This window comes from Dama dama, chromosome 19, assembly GCF_033118175.1.
Source record: "Dama dama isolate Ldn47 chromosome 19, ASM3311817v1, whole genome shotgun sequence".
NCBI lineage: Eukaryota > Metazoa > Chordata > Mammalia > Artiodactyla > Cervidae > Dama > Dama dama.
Genome location: NC_083699.1, coordinates 82,260,143 through 82,287,448, shown reverse-complemented (window position 1 = coordinate 82,287,448; position 27,306 = coordinate 82,260,143). Strand labels below are relative to the sequence as shown.

Below are 27,306 nucleotides of genomic sequence, written 5' to 3'. Positions count from 1 at the left end.
CTGGGTGTGGTCCTTCGGTGGCTGCACTGGGAGCAGGGGGGCAATGCTTTGCACCTCTTTCCCAGTGTGGTCATTTGCCACCCAGCACACAAGGGAGGCCTGGTCCTGCCACCCCATAGCTGATAAGACAACATTGAGAGGGAGCTTTTGTCACACCTAGGCAGGGACAGGCAGCTTAGGCAAGCACATTTGCAAGTGGCAACAGCCCATGGATTTAGGGAACTCCAAACTTTGCCCATTTCCTCGTACAAAATCTGCTTGAAATTCATTTGAATCTTCTGAGAACAAATGCCCATTTGAGAACTTGGCGGCAGCTTTTTTATTTATCAGTCCTTTAGACATGCGTCAGCTCAAAATTGGCAGAGGGAGGTGAGCAGGGCGTGTGTACTGACTGAATGACCACACAGCTGCACCTGGCCAGTTGGGTTAGAAGGTGGCCCAGGTCAGGCGGCCTGCTCTGGCCTCATTTCTGAACCTGTCCAAGTGGTCTTGAGAAGGGTAGTGGGGTCTTTTTCTAAAGACTAGCACAGCCCACCGTGTATAAATGCTCATCAGCTGGGGTGTCCCGGTGGCTGCCACATTGAGGGCCCAGAGAGAGCAGTGAGGTCACCAACAGCCACTCACCCTCTGCGGCGCATGGCCACTTCCCTGGAATCCTCTGAGGTCTTTCAAAGTCAAGGTCACAGATGTAGGGAGTCAGACTCAGGACTAGGACCCAGCTCCCAGACCTCCAATCCAGCCATTCCAACATCTATGGGTCTTGCCTGTCCACGGCCAACTGGGCCTCCTCCTGGGGGCGGGCATAAGTCTGCCAGCACCGCACCTCTGGTTCTGAGTGCTGGACATGGGGCAGTGTTGGTGACAGGGTTCCTGAGCACAGTGAAGGGTTTTCCTCCTTCTCAGCGGGAACATTTCACAGATTGTGCTTCCAGACTAAAGTGAGAGTCGGGCCTTGCAGCACTGCTGGGTCATACCAGCCTTCCTACAAGGGGGCCAGCACAGCCGTCAGCCATGCTGACCAGCGGGTCTGACTTTTCATGCCTGTTCTCTTCTGGAACTATTGCCTTCTAGCCCTTTAGTGACCACAGGAGCTCCCCCTATCTAGCCACATTATGGTCTCTGCCTAAAGGGAAATTGAAGCTCAGAGAGGGTCAGAAACTTGCTTAAGATCACACAGCTACCTAGGGCTAAAACCAATTTTTCTTTCTTTAAAAAAACACCTTTATTGAGATGTGACTGACATGTAAAATGCTGAACATATTAATATATAAAACTTAATGAGTTTAAGTATACACCCATGAAATTGTCACTGCTGTCAAAGCATATCCATCATGTCTCAAGTTTCCTTTAATAATAATTATTATTATTGTGTGTGTGTGTTAGGAGCACCTAAGATCTACCCTGTAAGTAAATGTTGAGTCTCCAGTGTGGTATTGTTATTTACAGGCACTATGCCATCTAGCAGATCTCTAGAACTTCTCTGACAGAACTGAAACTTCGTACTCGTCACCATCACCTCCCCATTTCCCCTTCCCCTGGTCCGTGGCAACCCTTCTGCTCTCTGCTTCTATGTATTTGACTAGTTTAGATTCCATGTATAGGAGCGATCATACAGTATTTGTCTTTCTGTGTTTGGCTAATTTCACCAAAACCAATTTCTTCACTCTTTATACTCAGCTTGTTTTGTCTCTTTGTCTCTGATTTCAGCAGAACTCCCAGCAGCCAGTCCTTCCCAGGATACCTCTATCTGGGAGGAGGTTCCCAGCCACCTACAGAGATCAGAGGGCTCATGTGCTTGAATGTAACTAGGGAGGAGCAGAGGAATCACCCCAGACCTGCCCTCCCCCATCCCTGGAAAACCTGTGTTGGATCTTTTCAGAGCTGCCATTTCAGACTTGATTTCATTAAGGACTTTGAATCAGGCACACATGGGTTCAAATGCCAGCTCTGCCCCAAAGCAGCCACTTTGATGGGCCAGTAACCTCTAAGCAGGACACAAAGTACGTCACAGCCTTGGCAGTGTCTGCTTGTGCAGTAAATGAAAGTTTAAAAATTCTGGCGCTGGAATTTGGGTCTCTACAGTAGAGCATGTAAGTCAGAGAAAAGCCCAGCACTCCACCAAGGAGAGGCATCGGGGAAGATGGGTGTCAGAGAAACTTGGCCCTGGTGTGATGCATACTTCTTCAGGCCCAGGGCAACAGCTCTGGAACCAAGAAATAAGAAGTGGGAATGATTGTTAAATTTTGGCTATATATTTTTTATGAGAAATATTTTTAATTTAAAAGGTTTTTACTGTTGCTTTATTTCAAAAGCATCATGTATTCCTTATGGAAAAATTAGAAAGTACACCGAGGCAAACACACACACATGCAAAGATGCCACAATCCCATCACCCTGGGACAGCCATGGTCTTCCAGTTTTTCTTTGCATATTCAATCAGATCACATAAGTTTTATAAACTAGTGATCATATTCTTCTCCAAACTACTAGGTATTTTTTGAATCGACAAGATGTTATAGCTTCCTTCCCATGTCAGCAAAGCTACATCCCCACTCTAAGAGTCTGTCTCCCACTTACCCTTGTGGTTGGACCACTCTATCCAAACCCCATACCCTGCGCTGAAAGGCGGGATGATGGGTGGGATGGAGGAACACTAACCGAAGTCTGGTGCTGGGCGCTGGCCTGGGTGCACGAACTTCCTTGCACACAGCTACTGTCAGGTCTGGACGACCTTGACCAGATGACATCTTGGCCCCCTTTGCTTTTACTGAGACACACCTCCCTGACTGATGAGGAAACCCCCAGGCCAGCAGTTTTCACACGTGTTCAACACAAACACCAGTGAAGAGGAAGGGAGATGGGGAGGCCTGGTTGGATGAAGCATGTGTGTCTGGTGAAGAGGAGGGGATGATGAGATGAGGAGGGCAGACCCCTCCCCAGCCCCGCCACCCAGAGCAGCCAGAGTTGAGGATGATGGACAGATCTTGTCCATAGCCCTCATGTTTCCTCTCCACGGGACTCTGAGGTCCACCCAGCTCAGAGCTCTGTCCTCTCTGCAAGGACCACAAATGAGAGTGAAACTGAACCCCATGGAGCAGGATCAGGGATGTTAGTGGTTTCCACTGGCCTCTTCAAGGCTGGGAAAGAAGGCATCTCATGGAAAGGAGCCCTCAAGGCCTTGGAGAGCTGGCAGTGCTGTCTGTTTAGCGTGGGCTAAACAGCTAAACAAATTGGAAACAGCAGCATGGGAATGGCAGGCCAGCCTGGCCAGGTCCCCAAAGCCACGGGCACTGGTGCCCACAGGCCACACTGGGGCCTCTGGGGCCCTCACAGTAGGTGCAGCCTGGCTCCTCTTGTGGGTGCAGCCTCACCCTTTACCTGTAACAGGAGGTTTGAACCAGAGGGTGTCACAGTCCCTTTAGCATCCCAAATTCTTGATCCTTGGCCAGACTGGGTAGCACGTTCAAGGCCTGTGGCAGTAGGGCTCCCTAGTATGACCCAATGTGTGGCTTATCCAAGAGGGAGAATTCTGGGAGTCATGGCCCCCGGGAGCCTTCCAGGCTGGAGGTGACACTGTCTTTTGTGGGACAGAATGACTTCTCTCCTGCTAAAGAGAAAACATACCTTGGGGGCCTGAAGCCTGAGGCTGCCCACAGGGTTGCTGAAGGCCCACAAGCCTGGATGTTGATCTTGGCTCCCTGTTTCCCCACTGGGTGGCCTTGCCTCCAGGACAAAAGCTTCGTGTTACTAACCCCACTCCCCTGCCAGTACCCAGAGAGGAGAAAGAATGGTCCCCCAGAAGAGGAAGATGCCTCTCCTACCCGATGAGGGCTAAGTCCCCCTAGAGCAGGGAGCCCGCCTCTCCCCTCCTCTCACCTTTGTTTCTAGAGCCATTCCAAGAAGGCCTGGGAGAAAGGCCGGGTTTAGAGGCTGTAGCAGGACACCAGGGTGGGGGTGACGGGTGTGTGCTCTCTCGTTGCAGGGAACAGCAGCCACCCCCAGACTGAGCTCTGTCAGAAACCCTCGCAGGGCCTGTCCACCAACAAGTGCCACGGCAGCCCCCAGGACTCTCGGAAGGAGACCAGTAGCATGTGGGGCCTGATGGTGATGGCCCAGCTACTGGCAGGCATCGGCACGGTACCCATCCAGCCATTTGGGATCTCTTACGTGGACGACTTCTCGGAGCCCAACAACTCGCCCCTGTACATCTGTGAGTCGGGCTTGAAGAGGGCTTGGGGTGGGGGCGGGTCCTCACGTGGCATAGCCAGGGCATACAGAGGTTTGGGGATCTGACACACCTTGAGTCCCAGCCCAGGCTCCAGCTTCTCCACAGTTGGGACGGGGCCCACAGTCTCTGTGCGCTGGGGCCTTGGGAGTCCCCGAGGGAATCTGCATGACCCCTTGGTCCCGGGCCAGGAAAAGGGCAGCTCCTTGACCAGCAGTATGTGGTCAAGTACCTGGTCAAGGTACTGGTCAAGAGCAGTACCACTGCTTTCCAGATCAGGCACCGGCCAGCACACGTGTCTTCTGAGCCATCCATAGGACAAGTTGGCCTCATAGAAAAACATGCAAAATAGATAAAGTGAAAGTGATATTGCTCAGTCGTGTCCAACTCTTTGCGACCCCATGGACTGTAGCCTACCAGGCTCCTCCATCCATGGGATTTTCCAGGCAAGAGTACTGGAGTGGGCTGCCTATTTCCTTCTCCAGGGGATCTTCCCAACCCAGGGATTGAACCCGGGTCTCCTGCATTGCAGACTGATGCTCTACCGTCTGAGCCACCAGGGAAGCCCAAGTAGATAGCAAAATAGATAGCAGATGACCCAATTCTTCCCTTAGAACAAGCTGCACTGAGCATCCTCAGGGCCCAGACCAGACAGGCCACACCCAGAGGCCCTGTGGCCCACAAGCTCCCACCATTGCTGTCACATCATACCCGCAAGGAGCCTTGCCCCCAACCCACGCCTGGGCCTTCATCTGTAAATGCCCAGGAGGCCGCTTCTCTCCCAGCAAGCAGATTGCTCTGGCATCTAGCCAGAGGAGAATCTGCTTGGGTTCCGCACATTCCAGGGTCTCGGGTGGCTCTGGCCTTGTCTGTGGGAAATGCCACAGGTGTGGACTTGTCAGGGCCAGGGGATAGACTGGGGAATGTCTTGGGAGCCCCCGAGTGAGGGAAAGAGCCTGGGTGCCACCCTCAGTCCGCTCACCCCCTCAGCATCCTTTCTCTCTCCCCTCTCCAGCCATCCTATTTGCCATCGCTGTGTTTGGACCAGCTTTCGGGTACCTGCTGGGCTCGGTCATGCTGCAGATCTTTGTAGACTACGGCAGGGTGGACACAGGTGAGTATGTGCCGGGACCATAGCCCCCAGCCAGTCAGGGCAAGGATGAAGCTGAACTTTAAATACTTATGGCTCCCTCGCCCCCCATTCCCTCCCTCCCACCTGCAGTTGTCAGCCGGCCTCAGATAGTGGAGAGCAAGACAGCATATGCCTCCTCCCTCCAGGGCCAGGCTGAATGATGGAGCGGGGCTTGCCGCTGAAGAAAACACACTTTCTTCCCTAAGAAAACATACTTTCTGCAGTGGGAAACCTTGAGACCTGGGCAGGGCCTCAGGTGTTGCCATCACAGCTGCCTTTTGAGGTTGTGGTGTTAAAAATAACTCTATAATTCTTTGATTCTAAGATGGTTTTGATTGTTTAAAAATTTTTGAGAAGACTTCTTTGAGGGAAAGGAAGAAGCAGTATGTGAAATATACAGATGGATTATGACTCCCACCCAGAAGAGTGTAACAGAGTTTAACCATGTGTACACAGCAGGGAACCTGTGTCTAATCCTGGTTCCACCTCTACTGGCTGAATTCTACCACCTCTACTGATCTTGGGCACAAACCTTCATCTTCCTATGCCTCAGTTCCTCATCTGTAAAATGGGGCTAATGATAGTGAAATAAAGTTGCTGTGGTGTTTAAAAATGGCTGATACATATTGAGGTTGACAGAAGTGAGCTATTAACAAAATGATATGGATTAAGCCTCTCTGTATCTCAGCATGAGAAAATACAATCCACAGACAAGAGCACATGTACTGAGTTAACCATTCAGGGAGCCAACCCCAGGACGGATCCTACAAGGGCATATGGCTGTTGTAAGGCTGCCCGACACCCCCCAGCCTCCCGCAAGGCAGAGAGGGCCAGCGCAGTAAGAGAGGGACAGGCAAAGTGCTTTGGCAGTTCCAAGGCCAGAAAAGTGCTTCTGCGTGAGGTGATGAGGGAGGGCTTCCCAGGGAGATGATGCGTGTCTGCATCCCATGTGGGTGGAAATCCCACAGCTGGTGGTGGCAGAGGCCTTCCCAGGTGGAGGGAACCATCTGGACAAAGTCAAGACGGGCAATGCATGGGGAGTGTGTAGGTGGTATGTAAATTCCCGCAGGCCTGATGTGGCTGGAAGGCAGGTCTGCCAGACCCTCAGAAATAACATCCCCAGCCCAGTGCCCGGCACTCAGATCAGAGCCTGCCTGTCTCACAAAGAATGTGGGCAATCATGCTGCCAGACACCACAGACTCCTGACCTTGGGACTGTCAGACCACAAGGTCACCTGCTCAGTGTCATCCACCTGTACTTCAAATCAAAGGCCAAAGCTGGCACTTCCTGAGCTGGGTCCTAGCTCTTCATTACCCAAAGAGACTAGCACCTGAGCTTCCAGTCCACCAGGGACAGTATCTGGGACAGTGTTCTGCCCCTTCTCCCTCCCTGCATGCCCATGTAGTTTCTTTACTTACAAAGAGAAACAACAGCAGACCCTTGGGCGTGGATGGGAGACTGCACAGGAGAAAGCACTCCTTACCCAAGAGCCTACTCTATTCCTGATGGTTTTCTGAGTTTCTAAGGATTGTGAGGCCTCCTTTTTTAGGGGTTAACAAAAGTGGGAGGCAGAGCATTCAGTTATTAAGAGTGCGGGTTTGGAAACCACAAATACATGGGTTTGAAACTGGCCTGCAGGGTACAGTTAACCTCGCTGATCCTCCCACAGGCCTCTGTTCTCTGGGAAGAGAGAGAGGATGTTGTCTTGACCAAGGTGCTAGTTCCCTTGATGAGTAAAGTGAGATCGTGCATTCATCCAACAAATACCTGTGTCCTGTGCTTTCTCTTCAGCTTCTGTTAACTTGAGCCCTGGAGACCCCCGATGGATAGGAGCCTGGTGGCTGGGCCTGCTCATTTCTTCAGCCTGCTTGGTTGTCACCTCTTGCCCCTTCTTTTTCTTTCCTCGAGCGATACCCACAGGAATAGAGGTAAGCGTCTGAGAACCCATAATTCTACTTATTATAAGAGTTTCCTAAAAGGAGGTATTGTGTTAGTCACTCAGTCATGTCCGACTCTTTGCGACCCCATGGACTACAGCCTGCCAGGCTCCTCTGTCCACGGAATTTTCCAGGCAAGAATACTGGAGTGGGTTGCCATTTCCTTCTCCAGGGGCTCTTCCTGACTCAGGGATCGAACCTGGGTCTCCCACATTGCAGGCAGATTCTTTACCATCTGAGCCACCAGGAGGTATGGAGGGGTAGCTAATAAAGCTGAGAAGTTTCAGTAAGTTAATTCTGGGTGAAATCTAATCAAGTTTCATGATGTAGGACTTCTCAGAGGCTTTGAAAGGTGAGCGTGCTTGTGAATTTCCCAAAGATGGGATTTCATCAGTGTTCCCTCACCCTGGTAGCATCTCAGGGATTAGGAGGGTTCCAGGGAATATAGTCTGGGGAAGTTCTGAGTTATTTAAAGTGAAATAAAGAATTAAGAGTCAATAAAAACTGAATATGGGACCTGGAGCAGTTGACTTTTGCATGTAATAGGGCTGGTCATGTCTAATCCTAAAGGACTGAGTAAAAGAGAAATTCCTAGTGCTGAAGAGTGTGAGATTGGGCAGAGAGTGGAGCATACTTTGAGCAGACCGACCTGCATGCATTTTCCAGTCATATCTGTTGGGGAAAGAAATCAGGGAAGGATGAGATTGGAAAACAGTGGGGAGAAGTCTGAGTGGGGGCCTTGACATTAGGCTGAAGGATCTGAAACTTGTTCTGATCTCATGAAGTTCTAAGTGACTGGTGCCCACTTGGGTGACAACTACGTGAGGTTGTGGTTGGGGAGTCGGGAAGGAATGAAGGCTGGAGATGTGATGAGGCCAGCGTAGAGATGATACAGCTGAGGACCAGGGCCGTGGCTGCCAGGCAACTGAGACAGGGCAGTATAGATGTCCGTGGAGGGGTTGCTCAGAAGGACTTAACCGTGAGCAGCTAAAGTTTGTGCCAAGACTTAGAGCCAGAGGCTGAGTTGGATGTTCTGCAAAAAGGTGTGTGAGACTGGGTGAAATCTAGGCCCGGCCAATGGGGAGGGGCAGGGATAGAAGGGCCTCAACTTGTCTTGAAGAAGAATTTCAAAGCCAGGCAGCACATCATCGTGATGCTGGAGTCGGACAAACCTGAGTCTGAATCTAGCTCTGCTACTTCTAAGCTAGCTGAGAGATCCTAGGCAAGTTTTCTTGCTCCTAAGTTTCCTCTACTTTAAAATACTGGAGATAGAAACTTCCCTGGTGGTCCCATGACTAAGAATCTGTGCTGTCAATGATTCCTGGTCTAGGGACTAAGATTCGACATGCCGCAACTAAGACCTGGCACGGCCAAATAAGTAAATAAAAATAAATATTAAAGTACTGGAGATAAGAGTACCTATCTCAGGAGGAGGTTGTGAGGAATGGGACAATGTATGCAGAACGCTGGGCACGGGGCCCACCATGGAGAAAGCATGGGGTCTGCTTTTAAATGGAAGCGCCTGCACCTGGCGAGGAGTCTGCTGGGGGTTCCTAACAGTGTCTGAGCTCGGGTCCTTGCATCTGTTTAGTTGTTCAGAGCTGGGCCTTGGGCTGCAGCTGACAAGTTCAAAAGTGGAAGGCGGGTTCACTGAGGGGGTTTGCACAGAAGGTGCAGGCTAAGAGCCAGGTCAGAGCCTTGCACAGGCTCCAACTTTGGGCCCCAAAGAAAGAAGGGACTCCACAGAGGAGACTGAAAGAGAGAGCTGGGAACAGAGGTCATTGTAGACCAGAGTGTCCCCGAGGCCCGTAGCCCCTGGAACCTGAGGACAAGGAAGAAGTGTAGCCATGACAGACAGACAAAGGCTGACTTCACTCAGATGCCTTTTGGCATCAGCCAACAGTTAGACATGAAATAATGTGCACAGATATGAAATCATATCTGGGAGGCCCTAGCGTGGATGCATTCTGGCCAGTGGCCAAAGCACCGGGCTCATTGACATGCATGTGGTGACTGCTTTGGACACCCTTCCACACACTTCCAGGGTGGCTGAGCACCGCCCTTCCATGAGCCACTAAGACCAGAAGGATCAAGGGCCTGGGAAAGATGGCTGTAAGGAACCTGTTAACACTCAAGGAAGCCATTAACACTCACCCCCTTTTGCTGCCTTCAGAGGACTCATGCTGTGATGGATGAAGCAAGGAAGATGGAAAAGCCCAAGTCAAGAAGCTCCCTGGTGGATTTCATTAAAAGTAACTGAGTGACCCGGCAGTCCTGGGTGGGCTGGCTTGGGGTGGGGATGGTCTAGGGTCACCTGGCCCATGTGGGATTGGGTGTGGTGAGGGGCAGTAAGAGCAACACTGGCCCATCCCTTCACAAGAGGTTCTGCCAAGAGCCCTGCTGACTGCTGCTTTGCAGAGAGCAGGAGACCCAAAATCAGGCAGAGGCAGCCCCGCCCTCATGGTCTGGCCCTCCTCTTCTCTCTTCCCTTCACATGGATGCGGCCATCCTGTGTAATCACCTGCCACCTGATTTCTTCCAGGCCCTGTCCTCATTTTATTTAGCCCGTGAGCATGTTGAGTGGATCCTGAGTGGCTGTGTGCCCCCAGCTGGCCACTGAGCAGCTTGGGGCCTGGGTTTCTGTCTGGAGGAAGAGAGGGGAGCTGCCTGGGGGGGCAGGATGGGCAGCGGTCAGGCTCGCGGACCCCGCTGACCACTGCCTGGAGGCGCAGCCCTGACAGCAGTCTGTCCACAGGGTTCCCCCGCATCTTCCTGAAGCTCCTGATGAACCCACTCTTCATGCTGGTGGTCCTGGCCCAGTGTACCTTCTCCTCCGTCATCGCCGGCCTCTCTACCTTCCTCAACAAGTTCCTGGAGAAGCAGTACGGCGCCTCCGCGGCCTATGCCAACTTCCTCATCGGTGAGTCCCCAGGGCTGCCGCAGCCGGGCCTTCCCCCTGTTCATCCAGGGAGGGGCGCCACCAGACCCGACAAGGGCAGGAGCCAGAGGGTTCTTGCCCAGGAGAAAGGATTTTCAGGGCATTTTTCCTGGTTGGCAATCCAGAATGTTCTTGGCAGATTTATTGGGCCCCTATCATTCTGGGCAGGAGTGGCTGGAGGTTGGGGGCTGCTTCCTCCCTGTCAGAGGGGCTGAAAGCCTGACCATCTCCCAAAGGCCCTGACATCATCAGGGACAAGAGAGGAAAGAGCGCGGATTGAACTGGGGGCTAGGCAAGATGCCACTGGGTGTTTTTCTTCTCCAAGGGCTTGAAGATATTCACCTGGATAAGGACTGTGGGGCCCAGTGACTCTCAAGCCCCTACACTTTAGGCTCCCCAGGAGCGCTTTAAGAAATACAGATGCCCAGGCCCCACCCTCGAGCAGTGAAAGCAGACTCTCTGGCAGCGGGGGCCAGCATCCAGCACCTGTGTTTTTTGGCAGCTGAGGTTGCAAAATACTGATGTGGTCCCACCAAGTACCCAAGGGGATGATGGGCGCCAATTCACTTGTGAACTTGACCATGTGGATGTGGTAGGGTGGTCAGGGCATGACCCCTGACCTCCTGTGTGGCTCTTGGCTGTGACTTCACCCTTCTAGCCTTTGGCCTCTGACTAGCACATCAAACAGGAAGCACCATCGGTGCCTTGCTAACCCCATGTAATTACAGTGCAATAAAGGGCCAGATAATGAAAGCCTTAATAAGGGCTTCCCAGGTGGCTCAGTGGGTAAAGAATCTGCCTGCAATGCAAGAGGTGCAGGAGACTTGGGTTCAATTCCTGGGTCCAGAAGACCCCCTGGAGGAGGGCATGGCAACCCACTCCAGTGTTACTGCCTGGAGAATATTATGGACAGAGGAGCCTGCCTACAGTCCACAGGATCACAAAGAATTGGATGCAACTATGCACGCACAGAGTTATTTAGGCTTCCCTGGTGATTCAGACTATAAAGAATCTGCCTGCAATGCAGGAGGCACGGCTTCTATCCCTGGGTAAGGAAGATCCACTGGAGAAGGGAATGGCTACCCACTCCAGTATTCTTGCCTGGAGAATCCCATGGACAGAGGAGCCTGGTGGGCTACAGGCCATGGGGTCGCAAAGAGTTGGACATGACTGAGGAACTAACACTTTCACTGTCTAATAAATGCATATTCAACCCACATCTCTCTGGTTGTAAGGGTCCCACTTCTTTCTTTATTCTTTGCACAGGCAGGGCAATCCTCCATGTCAAGAAAACTCTGTCAGTATGCCTGACAAACAGTAAATGCTCAATTAATGTCATCTATTACTGTTGCAATTAAACATATCGAATGTCCCTTCAGAAGCCATGCCCCCTTCTCGGTGGTCCACATAGCACTCCAAGGCCTATGCGCCCAGACCAGCTTCTCTCTGTCTGTAGGTGCTGTGAACCTCCCTGCTGCGGCTTTGGGGATGCTGCTTGGAGGGATCCTCATGAAGCGCTGTGTTTTCTCTCTGCAAACCATTCCCCGTGTGGCTGCCACCATCATCATCATCTCCATGATCCTCTGTGCCCCTCTGTTCTTCATGGGCTGCTCCACCCCACTCGTGGCAGAGGTCAACTTCCCCAGGTAAGGGGGTGAGGGTGAGGGTGAGGGTGAGGAAATACTCTTTGCTGAGGCCAGAACATGCAGGGGCTGCCACATCTTCCTTTCTGCTTCTTCAACTGTCCTCTTTCCTTTTCCCTTGTTGATCTGATCTTGTATGTGGCAACTGAGAAAATCAGATCGTAGTGTGCTCAATTATGAGAAGAAATCAGAGAGTGCTAGTGGGCCACTAGCAATCAGGATTAGGGTTCTGTTTTTTAAGAAGCACCAGACACTAATTTGTTTGGTTTCAAGAAGAATCTGTAGTGCTGTGAGCCTCAGGAACCAGGAAATAGCTATGTTTAGCATCTGCTCTTTACCAGCTAGAATTACAGAGTCTTATTGAACTGCTGAGGAAAGATGAGAGATGGAGACTTAAAAAGATTTGGAGAAGAACAATGAAAGTGATGGCAGACTGAAAAAATTAGGTCAGGTGAGGAAGAGGGCAGGTAAAGGATACCTGTCGGTTTGCATAAAGCAACATGGTTTTAAGTTCTAAGTTTGGCTTCATGTTCAGGAAGGGCTTTGAAGCCAAGGAGGGGATGTGCTTTTTCGCTTTTTTCCTCAGAGCCACATTTCAACACCTCTTCTTTTAGATTTTGCCCAGTGAGGTTGCAATACTGGAAGAGAGCATACTTTTCAGTTTTGGTGTTTTATCTTTTTCTGTGAAAGGACCTCTCCTGTCTCCCGAGGGTACGAAGGAGGGGAATGTTACTCAGGATGGAACTTCCCCTCGCCCCACTCTGGCCCACTCCCAGTTTGTACTGGTCTTCTGGCTGTGGCTGAGAGAGGCCAAGAATGCTTTCACTGGGTGTTTAGCACAGGGCTTTGTCATCAGACCAGGTGCTAGGTCTGGCACTTCTCTTTCCTAGTTGGGGAAAGTTACTTCAGTTTTCTCATCCACAAAGGGAGCATCATTATCAGAACATTTACTGTGATGTCAGGGCATGAAAAGCCCTAAGGCACAGTGCCTGGAGCATGAGAGATGCCCCATTACTGTTAACCAGCACTAAAATAATTATTTTAGCTAAGTTCTGAACTGTGGTTTATCAGTTCCTAACCCCCACCCTTCTCAGAGGAGATCATGAATATTGGATATGGAGGGTGGAGAGATTGGTGCGATCAACCGGTGAAATCCCTGGGTTAAAGCTCAGGGGGATGCAATAACCTGGGCGATGGCTACATAGACCCAGAGACAGGAGCCATTGAGACCCTTGATGACCTCAAGGGGCCTCAGCCCGAGCCCAGATGAAAGAGAAAGGAAGGGAAATATCACCTGTGACTTTCCCATAGCATCTGCCTTCTCTCTCATCAGAGTCCTGGCAGGTTGTTCGTCTCGACCCCTTCTGCAGTGGGGGATTTGCCAACCAAGCATTCCCAATGACTAGTTGGTAGGTTTGGGCTCCTACTGGCAGAAACAGCAGAGGTGCCATGAACACCAGCCAAGTTGACCCTTGGCTCCAGTAGACATGATTCAGATCTCTGGGTGGCGCTGGCCCAAGACAAACAGAGACACAAGCATGCTAACCAGGCGGGGAAGTCACGCTGGGCTGGAGTGGCGACGTTTCCCTTTGGTCCTGCTTTGTTTGATTCCCATTTCCTGTTTTGCTGGCAGCACATCAAGTTCTATACGTCCACAACCTCTCTCCTGCCGCCGGGACTGCTCGTGCCCAGATTCTGTCTTCCACCCGGTCTGTGGAGACGATGGGGTTGAATACCTCTCCCCTTGCCACGCTGGCTGCAGAGAAGTCAACTTCAGCTCTATAGCTCTCAAGCAACCGGTAAGGGCCAGAGGGGCCCCGGGTCTCCCTGGAGTGTGTGCTCTGACAGCCTGCTCCTCCACTTGGGATGGGCAGGGCTCCACCCCACTCATTCCCAGCATCCTGGCCTCTGGGCCACACCCACCTTTTCTCCACCTCCTGTTCCCTAGGGTCATGATCAGATGCTTACAGCCCAAAGTCAATTAAAGACTGGCCGATGTCCAACGAATTCACATTCCTTAAGCCTAACAATGCTCAAAACAGAAACAAGTCAGAGCACTCCTTCTGCTGAAGCCTGCCAGTCTCACCCTGATGGGTCCTTATTGGACACATCAGTGTCCTGCGATCTGGTTGTGTTGCAAAGCCATATGGACAGGCCCACGTAGATCGAGGGCAGAGGGCCTCTGTGATGTGGACCTGGAAGGTTAGAGCCGGAAGTGGTGATGGAGGCCATTTGGTTCAACCCTTCTGGGGTTGAACTCTCAGCTATGGCCACACAACTGGCTTGAAGGCGGTGGCTATTCAGGGGCAGATCTGGGACTAGAACCCAGGGTGCTGCCGCAGCCCGGGGCACGTCTGTGCAAGATCAGGTGTTTCCCGGTCACAGTGCTAAGGATTCAGTGGGGAACCCATCAGCCCATGTCCTGGCCCTCATGAACTTGTATTCATCAAATAAAGGCACAAGAGTGTTTTCAGAAGGTAACCCATGCTACGAAGAGACTTAATGAGACAGAGAATATCTAGGGACCTGCTGGAGGAGGTGACATTAGAACTGAACCAGCAGAGGAAGAAAACACTATGAAAACCCAGGAGTGAAGCAAATGCAAGTGCAAGGCCCAAGGGTGTGAATGATCTGGCAAATGGGAAGAGCGAGAAGGCTAGGGCTGGCACAGAGTGTGGAGGAGGGTCATACCCAGCAAGGCCGGGGAGCAGGCAGGGCTCAGGCTTCAGACTTGGACATTCTTTATCCTAAGAGCTGGGAAGTCTATGCAGCTCCCTAAGGAGAGGATGCAGCCTGTTCCTTTAAGCCTGTGTGGAGGGCATGGGCAAGGCTAGCCATCTTCCATGAGAAGACAGGCAAGGCTGCTTCCATGGCCTCCTCTGTTGGCAGAGGAGTGTGGTTCTCAGGAAGTGCAAGGACCAAGAGTTTGGACAAGATGCTTTCTCAGCTGCCTTCTGTTGCAGGGGGGGGGGAGCCTGTGGTGGCTTCTGTGGTTTTCTTATCTTTACTTACCTCTGACTCATCTACCTCCAGAAATAATCTTGACAAGTTTCCAATAACAGCACAAGCACATCAAGACCAAAATCCATTAGTAGAATATCAAGAAAAATAAATAGCCAATTATAAGGGAAAGTATGTGTAAAAAATCCAGACTGAGGAAGGTAGCAGCAACATTGTATACAACTTAATTATGAGCTTCCCAGCAGCCCAAGTAAGGAAGGTCCATAGTTCCCATCCTTGGTAGAAGGAAGCATACCAGTTCATTAGTTCCAATCTCTGCCCTCTAACGGCTTTGCCACTTGGAGCAGTTGGACCATAGGCTGGTCCATCAGACGACGTGAGAGGGAAGATGAAGCCATCTGACACAGACAGGGTCCACCGAGGTGAGCTGTACAACCATGTTGAGCTGTATGGATTTATAGACTTGAGACGGAGACCTTTAGAGGCAGGAGGAATTTATCTCAGACAGAAAGGTCACTGGATTTCACTGTGTTCCCACTGGTGCTGTGCTGCACTGCGCTTAGTCGGTCAGTTGTGTCCGGCTCTGTGCGACCTCATGGACTGTAGCCTGCCAGGCTTCTCTGTCCATGGGGATTCTCCAGGCAAGAATACTGAGTGGGTAGCCATCCCCTCCTCCAGGGGATCTTCCCAACCCAGGGATTGAACCTAGGTCTCCCAAACTGCAGGCAGATTCTTTACCAGCTGAACTGCCTGGGAAGCCCATTCCCACTGGCATCTCCTCCTATTTTATCTTCCTTTAATGTCCCTGCAATAAACACACAACAGCAAAAACAAAACTCAGAAAACCACTACTGCTCGGCAGAGGGTGGCCTGGCCCAGAGGAGGGCCCTCCCAACCCCAGGTCCACAACTGGTGGACCATAGCTGGCAGTGGCATCCTGCAGATCCCCACGCGGTGTAACTGCCGGAGGAGTCCAGCACACACTGGACGACTGGTTTTGGTGAAACGAACACTATTTGTTGCCCAGTGATCAGATGCGAGATCCCTGGGGCACCTGAAATCCCCACCTCGTCTCCTCTCCAGTCTCTGCATCTAGCATCACCAGGTCCCCAGGGAGGGCAGAGGGGTGACCGTTGGAGCAGGCATTTAAAGTGTGTGGAATGGAAATAATAACAGCAGGTTTCCCCTGTTCCCCTCCGTCTCCTTCCAAGATCTACTTGAACTGCAACTGCATCAACGGGGGATCTGCTTCAGCGAAGACAGGCCCATGTCCCATCTCCTGCGCCCACTTCCTGCTCCCGACCACCTTCCTCATCTCCTTCGTGGCGCTCATAGCCTGCATCTCGCACAACCCGCTCTACATGATGGTGCTGCGGTGAGTGTGCCTCTCCTTCCCAATGCTCCGCTCACTTAGCGTCCAGCTGCCCCCTTCTCAGCTCTCCTCCCTCTCCTGGTCCTCCGAGTCCTCGGACATGAGATGTTCTTGGGGTGATACAGGGAGATAATACTAGTGCGCCAGTGCCAGGGTTTTGGTGCCAGCCCGTGCGGAGTCCCACGCTGCAGCCTCACTCGGTGGGTATCCCTGCCTCTCCATCCTGCATGAGGAGGGAGGAGCCTGGAGAGGAGGCGGGGCCTGGAGAGGAGGCGGGGCCTGGAGAGGAGGCGGGGCCTGGAGAGGAGGCGGAGCCTGCCGGCTGAGCCACGTGACCCTTCCAGGCTGCCAGGCTCCACGCTGGCTCCACACCTGTAGATTCACCTATCTTTAACTCTCAAAAGAACTGAGAGGAGGGAGGAGAATTCAGTTGGAGGCATAAAATCAGAGAAGGAAAACGAGGAAAGTTCCAGAGACAGAATAAGGAAATGTGGAAAGGATGACAATGAGAAAAGCCCCGTGTCCTAGGAGCCAGGTCAGAAGGGAGGGCAGGACAGGCGGTGGCCAAGGCCGAGGTGTCCTGTTACAGTGACACCAAGGTGCCCCTGAGGTGCTGACATGGAATGACCTTCCATTCACCTCACCCTCTGCAAAGGAGAAAACAAGGTTTCAACCAAGTTGGCATAACTTACCCTCTGCCTACCTCCCTCCTGTCCTTATCTGTCTGGCAACAGAGATGGAAAAACAGGATTTGGAAGACCCGGTCCAGGGTCAAAGGCCTAGCTCTACCATAAACTGGCTAAATGTGCTTCCGTGTTGCCAAGTTCACCAAGTCTCAATTTTCTCATGTATGTGTGTGCTTAGTCACTCAGTCGTGTCCAGCTCTGCAACCCCATGGACATAGCCTGCCAGGTTCTTCTGTCCAGGGAAGAGTCTGGAGTGGGTTGCCACTTCCTACTCCATGGGATCTTCCCCACTCAAGGATCAAACCCATGTCTCTGTGTCTCCTGCATTGGCAGGCAGATTCTTTACCACTGTATCACCTGGGAAGCCCTTCCTCATGAATGAAAGGGCATTAATGATATTGACCTCAAAGGATTCATGTGAGGGTTGTATGGTAAACTGCTTTGCTCTGCATAATGGTTCATTATCACTATTAACCAAGTTATTCAGTTCAGTTCAGTCACTCAGTCGTGTTCGACTCCCTGCAACCCCATGGACTGCAGCACACCAGGCCTCCCTGTCCATCACCAACTCTCGGAGTCCACCCAAACCCATGTCCATCGAGTCGATGATGCCATCCAACCATCTCATCCTCTGTCATCCCCTTCTCCTCCTGCCCGCAATCCCTCCCAGCATCAGGGTCTTTTCCAATGAGTCAGTTATTCATGTCATGTGGCCAAAGTATTGGAGTTTCAGCTTCAGCATCAATCCTTCCAATGAATATTCAGGGCTGCTTTCCTTTAGGATGGACTGGTTGGATCTCTTTGCTGTCCAAGGGACTCTCAAGAGTCTTCTCCAACACCACAGTTCAAAAGCCTCAATTCTTCAGTGCTCAGCTTTCTTTATAGTCCAACTCTCACACCCATACATGACAACTGGAAAAATTATTACCACCAAATTATTATTACTGTTCTTATCAACAGCTTCTTATTCCCCAGATGACTAGGAGTTGAGGGGTCTGGGATTTTATCCTATTTGCACATTAGCTTGCAAACTACCAAGCTCCTGTTTCTGTTACTGTTTCATAAGGATCCTGGCAGAAGCCGGGAGACTCCTAGGTCAAAGGCAAAGGACTTTGTTGCTCACAGGACAGCAACCAATGTGAAGCTCATGTTGCATCATTTATTTGTGACCCCCTTGTCCTACTGGGTGATGTGGAGGCCTTCAGGCATATGTGTCACCTGCAGTGCGTGTAGGTCAAACCCTGAGGAGCACTGAGCTTGGGAGAGCCACCGCTTCTATAAACCAAGCCTGCAGCTGGTCTAGAAAATTTTACCTCATGCCTTAAGTCTGTTCACTGCAACCACACCCTTAGGAAATGGCCCAGGAAGCACACGGTCAGGCCCTTGCATTCTTAGCATCCTCCACAAGAACATGTGGGGTGCTCAGAGCAGGTTGCTTGTGTTAACACTGTCATCACCCTCTCCTCTACCATCCTGCATCTGTGCATTCCAAGTACCCATGCTTTCACTCAAGGCCCCTGTGTGTGGTTCCCTTCTTGCACTCCAGGTCAGATGGACCACAGTGGACCCAGTAATCCTGAGAAAGGTATGTGGGTGGCCATGACGAGGAGAGGGAATAGAATAAGGAAATTTCATAGGGAAGCCCCTGAGCATCGCAGAAGGGCATTGCTGTCAGATTGCCTCCCAGAGGACTGCCAAGCCTCAGGGATGAGGAAGCAGTGAAGGGAAAGCACCATTTGAACCCCAGGGTGGGATTTAAAAAAAAACAACAACTCTCCCTTCCAAGTTTGGTCACAAGCTGGAGTGAAATTGAAGAAGAGGCCCCAGTATCCCAAAATAATTTTGAAATAAATTCCCCTGGGAAAGATGAAAGAATGGATGCTATGTAGTGCAAAGAAGGTGAGGTCTAAAGCCAATGTTGTAGGTGACCCAAACCTTATTTGTATCACTCATGGCCCTCAACCAGGCATGGAAATACAGGCTGGGGGTGAAGATGTGCCAAAAATGTATCACAGGACAGAGGTCAGAGAGTCAGTGTTAATTTGAGGCTGAAGCACAAGCTGGAATCAAGATTGCCAGGAGAAATATCAGTAACCTCAGATATGCAGATGACACCGCCCTTATGGCAGAAAGTGAAGAAGAACTAAAGAGCCTCTTGATGAAAGTGAAAGAGGAGAGTGAAAAAGTTGGCTTAAAGCTCAACATTCAGAAAAGAAGATCATGGCATCTGGTCCCATCACTTCATGGCAAATAGATGGGGAAACAGTGGAAACAGTGGCTGATTTTATTTTTCTGGGCTCCAAAATCACTGCAGATGGTGATTGCAGCTGTGAAATTACAAGACGCTTGCTCCTTGGAAGGAAAGTTATGATCAACCTACACAGCATATTAAAAAGCAGAGACATTACTTTGCCAACAAAGGTCCATCTAGTCAAGGCTATGGTTTTTCCAGTGGTCATGTATGGATGTAAGAGTTGAACTGTAAAGAAAGCTAAGCACCGAAGAATTGATGTTTTTGAACTGTGGTGTTGGAGAAGACTCTTAAGAGTCCCTTGGACTGCAAGGAGATCCAACCAGTCCATCCTGAAGGAGATCAGTCCTGGGTGTTCATTGGAAGGACTGATGCTGAAGCTGAAACTCCAATAATTTGGCCACCTTATGTGAAGAACTGACTCATTTGAAAAGACCCTGATGCTGGGAAAGATTGAGGGCAGGAGGAGAAGGGGACGACAGAGGATGAGATGGTTGGATGGCATCATCGACTCGATGCACATGGGTTTGGGTGAACTCCAGGAGTTGGTGATGGACAGGGAGGCCTGGCGTGCTGCACTTCAGTATCCTTCAGTATCCCCTGGTTCCACGATGCTCTGTCCTCTGCCTCCTGAAGGGAGCTCTGGGCAGCCCTGAAAATCATAGAGACCAGTGGTTCTCAAACCTGAGTGTGCACAGAATCTCTGGAGGTCTTCTTAGAAAACAGAGTGCAGGGCCTCACCCCAGAGTGTCTGCTTCTTCATCTGAGGTGTGACCTGAGAATCTGCATTTCTAGTAAGTTCCCAGGGGATGCTGATGCTGTTGATGCAATGATCACGCTTTGAGAACCACCAAGAGGAACAATAGGAGCACAGGGCCCAGGTGAACCCAGGGAGGCCTCGTGAGGGCAGGTCTGATGCGCCCTGAGGCTGGCTGCATCAACAGAGGGAAGGCTCAGCCCTGAGTCCTCCCCTTGCTGATTTCCTGTTTACCTTTTCAGTGTGGTGAACCAGGAGGAAAAGTCCTTCGCCATCGGAGTACAGTTCTTGCTGATGCGTCTGCTGGGTAAGTGTCAGAGACACCCCCTTCCTGGTGGCCCCAGATTAAGGGAAATCAGAGGGGTGTGGGGTGGGGAGAGGAAAAGCCCCATCTCATCTCTGTCATAAGAAGCTGTACATAATAAGCACAACAGCAAATGCCAAATCCCATATGGACTTTTTCCGCATCATTTGAGGTTAGGAAAGTTTCCCTCTATGGCATTAATTCCAAACGAAACTGTAAGAAGAAGGAAAAGTGGACACAGCTGAGAATGCCTAATAGAACAGAGTGTAGGTATTTTTTTCTCTCTCTCCAAGAGTTCACTGTAGGAACAAAACCTCACATTCCGGCAGAGCCCAGCCCTGGCTTCCCTTCCGTTTTACAAAATCCACTCCTCCTACCTCTATTCAGCAAAGGGGGGCCCTCTGCTGGCAAACCCCGCAAAAGCAGTCAGAGCCCAAGGAGGAAGGGCGTTGTGCACAGCGATCAGACTGGCTGGGAACGCGCTGCCTGCAGGCATCTGCTTACACCCAGCTCGCCCCAGGTGTGGGGACACTGTGGGTCCTTTCCCAGACTGCTCATGCTGGACTGTGCCCTCTGGATGCCTCCAGGCACTGGATTAAACACAAGGCACATGTATGGAGACTCTTGCAGTGACAGGTACACGAAGTAAAGGGATTGAGGAGGGATTTATTAAGGACCCCGGGGGTGCCCACTGGAGTGGGGAATATGCTGACTTCAGTGGAGAGACTTCAGTTGGCATCACAGTGCACTTTCTGACCTTGAATGCTGAAATCTCTGCAGAGGCTGCGGTGCATTATTACTCGGGAGTCTGGCTGCAAAACTTCACTCTGTAGCAGCTTCGATGATCACCCTGGGGTGTGTGGGTGATGTCTCTCCTGGGCCCAACCACCGGGGACCCTCTCCTACCAAAGCTGAGTGTGGGATAAGGAGGAGTGAACCAGTGTCTTCAGCGGAATTTCTTGGTCTCTGGCTGCTTGCTCCTAACGCCCCCTCTTCAGACTCCGCTCCTCTGGCCTATGTTACAAGCACCGCGGACACGAAGCACCAGGGCCAAGCTGTCCTGATGGCAGAGGCACCGTTGTCAGCACAACGCCTTTCCATTTGTAACTGATCGTTTACAACTTGCTCTGAAACCTCCACTGGGAAGGAAAGCTTATGTTCCACCCAGCTCAACAGCAGCTAGGATAAGCTCTGGAGCACCCCGCCCTGCTTCTTCCACTGTGAAAACAGCCCCTCCTGTGCTCAAAGCACCTGCTGCCTTTTTTTTTTTTTTTTTTCATTTGAGCTCAGATAACTCAATGTGAGACCACAGATAGAAATCGCAGGCTGGAGGGATCCATTCATCCCCCAAGAATGCAATTCCACCCTGGGTAGAAAAAAGGACTTGGCCAGCTTCAAATTACCCACTGAAACTTAGTTGAAAAATTTTCTGGACTTCATTTCTATTTAGGGAACATCATTTAGGAAGGTCATTCCTTGTGGTTTCCATCCCCCATTCACCTGGAGATTTGGGAGTGAGCAGGTCTGAGAGAGAGGCTGGTTCTTTTTTTTTTTTTTCCCACAACTTAAACATTTTATTTTATTGGCTGGTTCTTCAAGGTCCCCACTTCAGAGCAGAGCCACAAGCAAAAGATTGCCTGTTTCTTTCCCCCAGGAGCAGCTTCTCACAGGGCCCTAAACAGAGTCTGGGAGGCTGTTCTCAGTGGTTCTGAGAATGGGGTGGCCTGACCTGGGTGTGGATCTGGCCAAGCCCTCCCCTGTCTAGACCTGTAGCTAAGGATGCAGGACTGACCTGACTATTCAGCAGCCACAGGGCACGGCCCCTGCTGGACCAGTTCCCAGCACTCAGCTTTGGGGCAGAGGCTCTGAACAGCCAGGGTGTTGGGGGCCTGGGGGTGGTGCTTGATGTCTAAGGGCAGCTTGCCATTGTGGAAGAATGTGGGATTTGAACCTCCGAGAACTAGGGTTCCTAGTCCAGCCCTGACCCTGCTTGGCTATGCAAAGGTGAGCCAGCCGAGCCCACCTTCCTCCCCATTAAAATGAGGGCACCCGCCTGTCTCCAGGCTGCCCTGAGGGCCTGAGGAGTTGGTGTCCTCAAGAGCCTCCTGCCACTGGGTGAGCCCAGCAATCCCAAGCATGGGAACTCTGGTACCTGTCTGAGCTGGTACAAGGGGGACACCTGCAGCTCACTGTCCTGGAAGGATGGCTCAGGTTCCTCTTCTCTTGTGAGCCTCCAGTGAAAGAGTAATTCAGGCTTCATGGAAAGCTGGTCTGCTTTCCAAAGTCACTGTGGTTCCCAGGGGTGGGACAGAGATGTTCTCGTGCCTGTGAGCTGTGTAGGGACCCCGGGCACCTGGCTCCCCACCCTGCCCTGGCACCTCTGCTGACAGCTCCAAGTGACCTGAGCTCTCTGAACTCTCTTCCTGCTGATGCTAGCCTGGCTGCCGTCTCCAGCCCTCTACGGCCTCACCATCGACTACTCCTGCATCCTGTGGAGCTCCAAGTGCTCGGGGAGGCGAGGGGCCTGTGCCTACTATGACAACGATGCTCTCCGGAACAGGTGGGAGCCTGCACGATGCGCCAGGCCCCAGGCCGGAGCAAAGGGCAGTCATCACTCTGGTGGCAACTGTGAGGCTCTCAGGCCTGCGAGGGAGAGCCGGAGGGGAGCTTGCCATGGGCAGGAGTGGGGGCCACCACCGACCAGCAAGTCAAGGCTCACAGAAAGCCATCCAAGTAACCAGACCTGGAGGCTGCTCTGATGTGTCCTGCTCCCCGTCCTCAGGCCCCGCTGGCCGTCGAGAGGGACAGCATCACAAAGAGTGTTGTTAAAGGGAGAGCTCATGGCTGTGGAACGATGATGCCAGGCCAGCCTCCTATTGCTCAGAAAGGGGTGGCCCATCACAGCTCCTGGCAGAGACCAAGGGCAGGTGGGACCAAGCCCAGCTGCAGCACCGCTGAGCTCTGCACCCTTTCAGCCACCTCACCTGCTGTCTCGTCACAAACAAAGTGGGGAGAGTGGGCTGCAGGGGACTGGACAGGGTCTGGAAATGGTGTGGGAGGGGCACAGAAGTCCAGGAGGAGGGCAGACCAAGAGGGCAGGGAGAAGGCACCCCCTCTTGGCTGTGCTGGGACACAGCACCCTCCCAGATGCTGCAGTGTTTCACTGGCCCTCTGGGGGGGGCGCCAGGGAGGGTGACAACCAGGAGCACTGGACTGGGAGTCCCACGTAGCTCCGTCCTACAAGCCTCTCTAGGCTTGTGGACAAAAGGAATGAGGAAGGTGGTTCCCCCTCAGGTGGGGACAGATCCTTACCTGAGTGGTGATGACACATGACCCCGGGGCCACTGGGACGATGATTCTGCTCTTCTCAGTGGCCCTGGCCACAGAGCCTGCATACCCCTCACGTGTCCTGCCTCCTGCCCCACAGGTATCTGGGCCTGCAGGTGGCCTACAAGGCTCTGGGTGCGGCATTGCTTATCTTCATCAGCTGGCGGGTGAAGAAGAACAAGGAGTACAATGTGCAGGAGAAGGCTGCCAGCCTCATCTGACCCTCGGCCTCAGCTGCTGCCCTGTTCCTGAGAGGGACCTGCCCCCACACCTGCCCATATTTACTAACGTTAACACGCCGCCTCCTTTCTGTTTCGTAAATGAGAAAGAAAACCCCGTCACCGTTTGCCTTCCCTGTCCCCTCCTCCCAGAGCCCACCCAGGGTGCCCATGGGCCCGGTGGGCACGGAGCTGGAGGGCTGGGTCTCTCCTGGCCCCTTGGCAAGGCACCCCCAGGCCCAGTCTCGTCCTGCGCGATGGGGATGCTCACTGAGGCAGCCCCGCCGACCCCTCACCAGCTCTGTGGTTTCTCTGTGGGGAGACTCTGGGTATCTGCCCAGAGGCGGGAGGGAGGGGGCTGAGTTATTACTGACCAGAGCCAGGCTAGGGGAGGGGGCGGCTGGCTGCAGTCCCTTTTGTATCTGGGTTCAGCCCCAGTACAGAGCCCAGGAAGGGCTGACTTGCTTCCACTCCGATCCTCGCTTCCTGCCCAAGAGGCTGCTTTGGAAGCTCTCACGTCGGGAAGTATGGCCAGTTGGTCCTCTCAGTTACCCACGCTCAGGACCAGAGCTCGGACTAACACCTGAAGACAGGCCATCCAAATGGTGTTCACGTTAACTGTAGACTCTTCTGTACCCGGGTCTGTGTAGGTTCATCTCCGTCTTTCCAGGAGTATCTCTCACACTAAGAAAGTCACACGGTGCTGCAGACCTGTGGCTGGTTATGGATGGCCATGACACCCAGCCCCTACCCCACAGTGGGGAGACAGGACGCCTCATCTCAGAGTGATGGGAAGACCACCTCCCCTAAGCTGACTCGGGTGCAGACGCGGTGGCTTCACACGGATTTCCCCATCTGGACTCTAGCCTGTGGGTCATGGAGTAAAGAGAGGCTGTCAGGGATGTCAGCAATCAGGTTATGAAGTCCAGCAAATGTCAAAAGCCGTCAAGCTGGCTGGCCTCCGGTAGCCCATAGAGTAGAGGCCCGAGACGTGGACTTTCCTGGTTTTGAACATGCTTGTGCTTATTAGCATTTTCTCAGCCTCTTCTCACTGCCTCCAAAGAGGTGGGTGCCTTCCCCGGGCTTGGGCTGAGAGGTGCTGCTGCCCTGGGTGGAGGTTCAGAGTCAGAAGCCAACAAAGGACTCCTTTCATCCATAAATATTTATTGGAGACCAACTTTGTGCAAGGCAGCACTGGGGCATGGTTCTCCCTGGAGCTTCCCTGCCCTCCATCTACACTAAGGCCTCCTCCCAGAGCAGGCTCCCTGGGCAGTGTGGGGGACACACAGCAAGAACCTGGAGATTATCAACAGAACCTTGGCTGTCCACGCCCCACCATACTGAGTCTGCTCCTGGGCTTTACCACATGGGGAGCTGACTTACCATGTCCTCTGGAGCTGCTGGACGTCGGTCGTGGTCACATGCAGATCTCTTGAGTGCCACTGCTCTTAGAAGACCCTTCCAGAAGCCACCTCCGGAAAGGCCTCATATGACGGAATGTCAGTGGCCACAGTGCCATGGCCTGAAGTCTTTATGAAAGTCACTGTCACAGACAGCCTGATTCCAAAGCCACCAGCTCTTTTCCACAGATCTCACTCAGGAAGGGAAGCTCCATGCAACCTCAGAAGCCAGTTTCAGCCCTTTCAGTGGTCATGCTTGGAAAATGATTCTCTGCAACTAACCCTGGTTCTTCTCTCTGCAATTTAACCAAATTCTGAAGGCACTGCCTTTAGCTGAGCTCATGAACAATGAATGCCAGCCTCCAGATTCTAGAAGATGGTTGCTATTCCAAGCCTTTTTTCTATTTTGATATTTCTATTAATATAATGTAACTTTGTCATGAATTTGTACTGTCATGTATATTTGCTAGAGAGCAGACAGAACCTATACGTTCTGGCCAGAGACTGTCCCTTGCCCAATCTTTGGGGGCCTAAGACCATGGGGATGGGAGGTAATGCTACTCTCAACTTATCATGCTGGTACAGAGAAGCAGCAGGTGTCTCCTGTCCTTTCAGTGAAGTCCCTTCAGTCAAGACCCCACAGTGCTGGGCTCTCAGAATCTCTGATCCCTGCCCTTGAGTTTATATGCAGAAGTGGGGTAGGACACAGACAGCTAAGTACATGATATGAAGTGGAATTAATATCATAATCATCACTGATCACTTGGTCACAGCCAGTACAACCACCCTACAGCAAATCTGCCTGCAGGACCTGGAATGATGTTACCTTCATTTCCCTTCAGGTGCAAAGCTTAATAAGCTTCCTTGAGTGTTGGACTCTCATAGAGCATGTTGTTAAAATGCAGATCTCTGGGACTTCCCTGGTGGTCCAATGGCTAAGATTCTGCACTCCCAATGCAGGGGTTTGGGTTCGATCCCTGGTCAGAGAACTAGATCCCACATGTCGCAACTAAGACCCAGCACAGTGAAATAAATATTTTTAAGAACTAAATAAAATAAAGTGCAGATTCCCAACCCTCTCCACCCTGCCCCAGAGGCTATTTATATGGGGCTGAAGGGAATCCAGGAGTGGCATTTTTAACAGGTCCTTTGTGTGAGGCTGATGCGGGTGGTTGTCAAACCCTGTGTGGGGGTCATCAGAGCCTTAGGGATGCCCACTTCTGCTTGGACTACTGAGAAACTGACAATAGGCCTTTGGTCAGCTCCAATATGAATGGAGGAATCAGGTGACTCTGATTTCCTGGGTGGCTCCAACCAGGGGCTAGTGGACATGGAAAACAATGCAAAAGCCCACATTTATATTAGGTTCTATCAGTCCTGAGAGTGGAATTCTCCCTCTACAAGCTCGAAAGTGCAAAATGCGTCACAGTCGTTTCTTTATATTGGTTGTGTCTGACTTCAGGTCCTCATGGTGCTGCCTGGCTGGAAATTCAACATCAATCAGCCTTGGTTTGGCTCTCAGAGCCATCCACACGTACTTGGGTCCTGCCACTGTGGGTCTTTGGTCCCTTCCTGGTCTGAGGCCCCTAGAAGCCCGGTTTCTTCCCTGAGCCTGGAAACTCTGCAGAGGTTGGACCCCAAGACTAAGGTCCTGTGTACCCCAGTGAAGCCCCTCCACCCCCATCCAGTCTAGGAAACCCACTCCCCTGCCAGCCCTGCAGGGGCTGAATGAAAAAGCCAGCAAAGGAAGGGTCTGCAGGAACCTTTTTGTCTCACCCTTCCTTGAACCTTCTTGGCGCAGGAGAGGGAAAATGCAATAGAATTAAATACCATATCTCCATAAATTATCCTTTGGCCCAAAACCCTTTTGGGTAATCTTTGCCATAGCTCCATGTTGGAGGCCAGATTGGTCTTCAGGCTCCATTTGAAGATGAGGAATCTGAGATTCAGGAAGTAACCGTGTGATCAACTTTATGCAAATAATAACTGGTTGGGCCTGGACTCCAACCAGGCTGTCCAGCCCTCTCTGCTCCAGCTCCCCTACTGTGTCCATTCCCATGGAGGTCCACTGGACCACAAGACAGAGGTGGGGGAATCTAGTGAGGGCCAGGTAAAGTCGTTAATGGACGTGGAGAGAACAGGTAATATTTCACT

The 27,306-nt window shown here is 51.9% G+C and overlaps 1 protein-coding gene across 1 annotated transcript in view; it reads left to right on the top strand.

Moving 5' to 3' along the window:
• Nucleotides 1-25,592, top strand: part of SLCO2A1 (solute carrier organic anion transporter family member 2A1) — an 83,244-nt gene extending 57,652 nt beyond the window's left edge. The window contains exons 4-14 of the mRNA XM_061167623.1: nucleotides 3,983-4,210; nucleotides 5,241-5,339; nucleotides 7,150-7,286; nucleotides 9,469-9,547; nucleotides 10,051-10,215; nucleotides 11,690-11,879; nucleotides 13,510-13,675; nucleotides 16,049-16,212; nucleotides 20,146-20,210; nucleotides 22,644-22,767; nucleotides 23,635-25,592. Coding sequence (XP_061023606.1) covers nucleotides 3,983-4,210; nucleotides 5,241-5,339; nucleotides 7,150-7,286; nucleotides 9,469-9,547; nucleotides 10,051-10,215; nucleotides 11,690-11,879; nucleotides 13,510-13,675; nucleotides 16,049-16,212; nucleotides 20,146-20,210; nucleotides 22,644-22,767; nucleotides 23,635-23,755 — 1,538 coding nt within the window. The 3' untranslated portion in view covers nucleotides 23,756-25,592. The remainder of the gene's footprint in view (nucleotides 1-3,982; nucleotides 4,211-5,240; nucleotides 5,340-7,149; nucleotides 7,287-9,468; nucleotides 9,548-10,050; nucleotides 10,216-11,689; nucleotides 11,880-13,509; nucleotides 13,676-16,048; nucleotides 16,213-20,145; nucleotides 20,211-22,643; nucleotides 22,768-23,634) is intronic.
• Nucleotides 25,593-27,306: the final 1,714 nt, after the last annotated feature.